Raw genomic sequence first — 2,668 nt, forward strand, 5'->3', positions numbered from 1 at the left:
TTATTTTTTTTTTTTAAACAAGCTTTGGCCAGTTTATTAAAGAATACTTTTGTACAGTTTACTTTTCACTGGTCTGTTCTGGCATGCTTCTAATGATATCAGAATCACCTGGATCAATGATAGCCAGTGTACAAACTCTGTAGTACTTCCCCCATGCTGTACCCAATTCAATGTTGTTGCCACTGTAGTGATGTATGCCAGTTTTGGCCAACATAGCGTAATATTCAATCTCTGATTTCCTCAAGGCTGGGCAGTTGTTGGCCAAGATGACCAATTTGGCTTTGCCTTGTCTGATCATTTTCAGGGTCTGTTTGTAGCCTAGCACATATTTGCCGCTTTTCATCACCAGCTGGAGCCTCGAGTTGATGGACTCCAGCAACTTTTTCGTCTTCTTTGCAGCCACCATATTCCTGCCTGCGGTGCGGGAGGACCCTCAGCCAGAGACCTGCCGCTAAGATGGCCAGGAAGCGAGAAAGCGGGCAAGTCACTTATCCTCTGAATGTTCTAGGCAAGGACCCAGTGCTCTAAGTTTGCAAGTTGCCACAAAAGGTGCCAACCTGCATTGGTAGAGAGAGTTTCCTTACCTGGGTGTTCCTTATATCTATGAAATCACAGCTGTAGTCCCTACCTTCTTGAAGGATTATCAATAAAAAAGTACTAGATATAGAATTCAATGAGATACCCGAAAAATTTTGGCTCAAGAGAAAAATAATTGTGATAATGATATTATTAACTGTTCATCTGAAAATGGGCCTCTCTACACACAGTTGAGTATATGTGCCTCTATGGCTGGATTCTCTAAGGGATGGGCTTCCTCCTCTTTCAGAATGCCTGCATACAGAGTTAAGCTGTTCTCGGCACTTCTCTGCTCCCCTCTTCCACCCTAAACTGAATTTGCCACAGGCACAAGAATTCCTAGTTATGGTTCTGCCATGATATTCCACTATGGTAAAGTGGAACGAGGTGGCTTTAGGTTAGAAAGTCTAGGGTTCTGTGACATCTCCCACATTTATTAGCTGTCTGATCCTAGAACATCTTGGAACCTTATTTTTCTTTCTTTCTTTCTTTCTATCTTCCTTCCTTCCTTCCTTCCTTCCTTCCTTCCTTCCTTCCTTCCTTCCTTCCTTCCTTCCTTCCTTCCTTCCTTCCTTCCTTCCTTCCTTCCTTCCTTCCTTCCTTCCTTCCTTCCTTCCTTCCTTCTTTCTTTCTTTCTTTCTTTCTTTCTTTCTTTCTTTCTTTCTTTCTTTCTTTTTTTCTTCAGGGCAATGAAGGTTAAGTGACTTGCCCAAGGCCACACAGCTAGTAAGTGTCAAGTGTCTGAGGCCACATTTGAACTCAGTTCCTCCTGAATCCAGGGCTGGTGCTTTATCCACTGCACCACCTAGCTGCCCCCAAACTTTATTTTTCTTACCTGTACATTGGAAGTAATGAGAGATCTGAGGGCAATTTGGCCTCATGGATAGAGCTTTGGATCCAGAGTCAGGAAAACCCAAGTTTGAATCTTGATTTAGAGACTTGCTACCTGTGTGACCCTGGGTAAGTCACTTATCCTCTATCAGCCTCAGTTTCCTCATCTCTAAGATGGAGCTAATAATAGCACTTATTTCCCAAGGTTATTTTAAATCAATTGAGTTGATATATGTAAAGCACTTTGCATCGATCAAGGAGCTATATAACTGTTCATTTACATGTGTCTATGTGTCTACTTCTAATTTTCACTCATTCTCTTCTATTTGCCTTCTGAGCCATATCATCAAATGAAGCTTAATTACATTTTTTAGGACTCCTTTTTTCCTCTCCCTCTACCAATGCTTCACAGATGATTCACTCAGGCAATCAACCAACAGATATCTTATTTTTTTTTAAATTTATTTAGTTTTGAGTTCCAAATTCTATCACTCCCTCCCTCTCACCTTCCCTGAGGGGGTAAGCAATCAGATATAGATTATATATGTGCAATGATGTAAAACATTTCCATATTAGTAATTTTGTATAAGAAGACTCAAATAAAAGAAAAAAATGAAAAAAGAAAGCAAAAGAATTAGCATTCTTTACTCTGTGTTCAATCAATATCAGTTCTTTTTCTGGAGGTGGATAGTATGTTTCATCATTAGTCCTTTGTATTATCTTGGATCATTGTGTTACTGAGGATAGTTAAATCATTCACAGTTCTTCACTGAACAATATTGCTGTTACTGTGTACAACATTTTCTTGGTTCTGTTCACTTCACTATATATCAGTTCAAGTAAGTCTTTCCAGGTTTTCAACAGATATCTTTTTAAAATTTATTTTTATTTATTTCATTAAATATTTCCCAATTACATGTAAAAAGATTTTTAACAATCATTAAAAAAAATTTTTGATTTCCAAGTGCTCTATCCATTGTGCCACCTAGCTGCCCCAAAACCCATATTTCTTAGGTCTGACCCCCAAGGTCTCATCTTTATGACCTCAGACCTTTTCCCCCCAACCTTTCAGCCCCACTGCAGTGTCTATGTGTAGCTGACAAGTTAAAATTCGAACCCAATCATTTGACACCATTGTTTTTAGTTACTCAGGTAAGAAGCCTTAGTAGGGGCCCACATCTGGATTAGGATTATTTTTGGATTTTGATTTACTGTGCTTTCTGTTTCCCAGATCAGGGCCACCAGGAAAAAAAATCAATAT

At 39.2% G+C, this 2,668-nt stretch overlaps 1 protein-coding gene across 1 annotated transcript; it reads right to left on the minus strand.

The window, feature by feature from the left end:
* LOC122740250 (60S ribosomal protein L30-like) lies at nucleotides 1-1,036 on the minus strand. Its single transcript, XM_043982201.1, has one exon. The coding sequence runs from the start codon at nucleotides 404-406 to the stop codon at nucleotides 59-61; it is 348 nt and encodes a 115-aa protein (XP_043838136.1). The 5' UTR covers nucleotides 407-1,036; the 3' UTR covers nucleotides 1-58.
* Between the last annotated feature and the right edge of the window lie 1,632 nt (nucleotides 1,037-2,668).

Source organism: Dromiciops gliroides, chromosome 2 (genome assembly GCF_019393635.1).
Source record: "Dromiciops gliroides isolate mDroGli1 chromosome 2, mDroGli1.pri, whole genome shotgun sequence".
NCBI lineage: Eukaryota > Metazoa > Chordata > Mammalia > Microbiotheria > Microbiotheriidae > Dromiciops > Dromiciops gliroides.

Excerpts from the sequence above, each read along its gene's own strand:
- LOC122740250 (XM_043982201.1), bottom strand. The coding sequence starts at position 406 with ATGGTGGCTGCAAAGAAGACGAAAAAGTTGCTGGAGTCCATCAACTCG.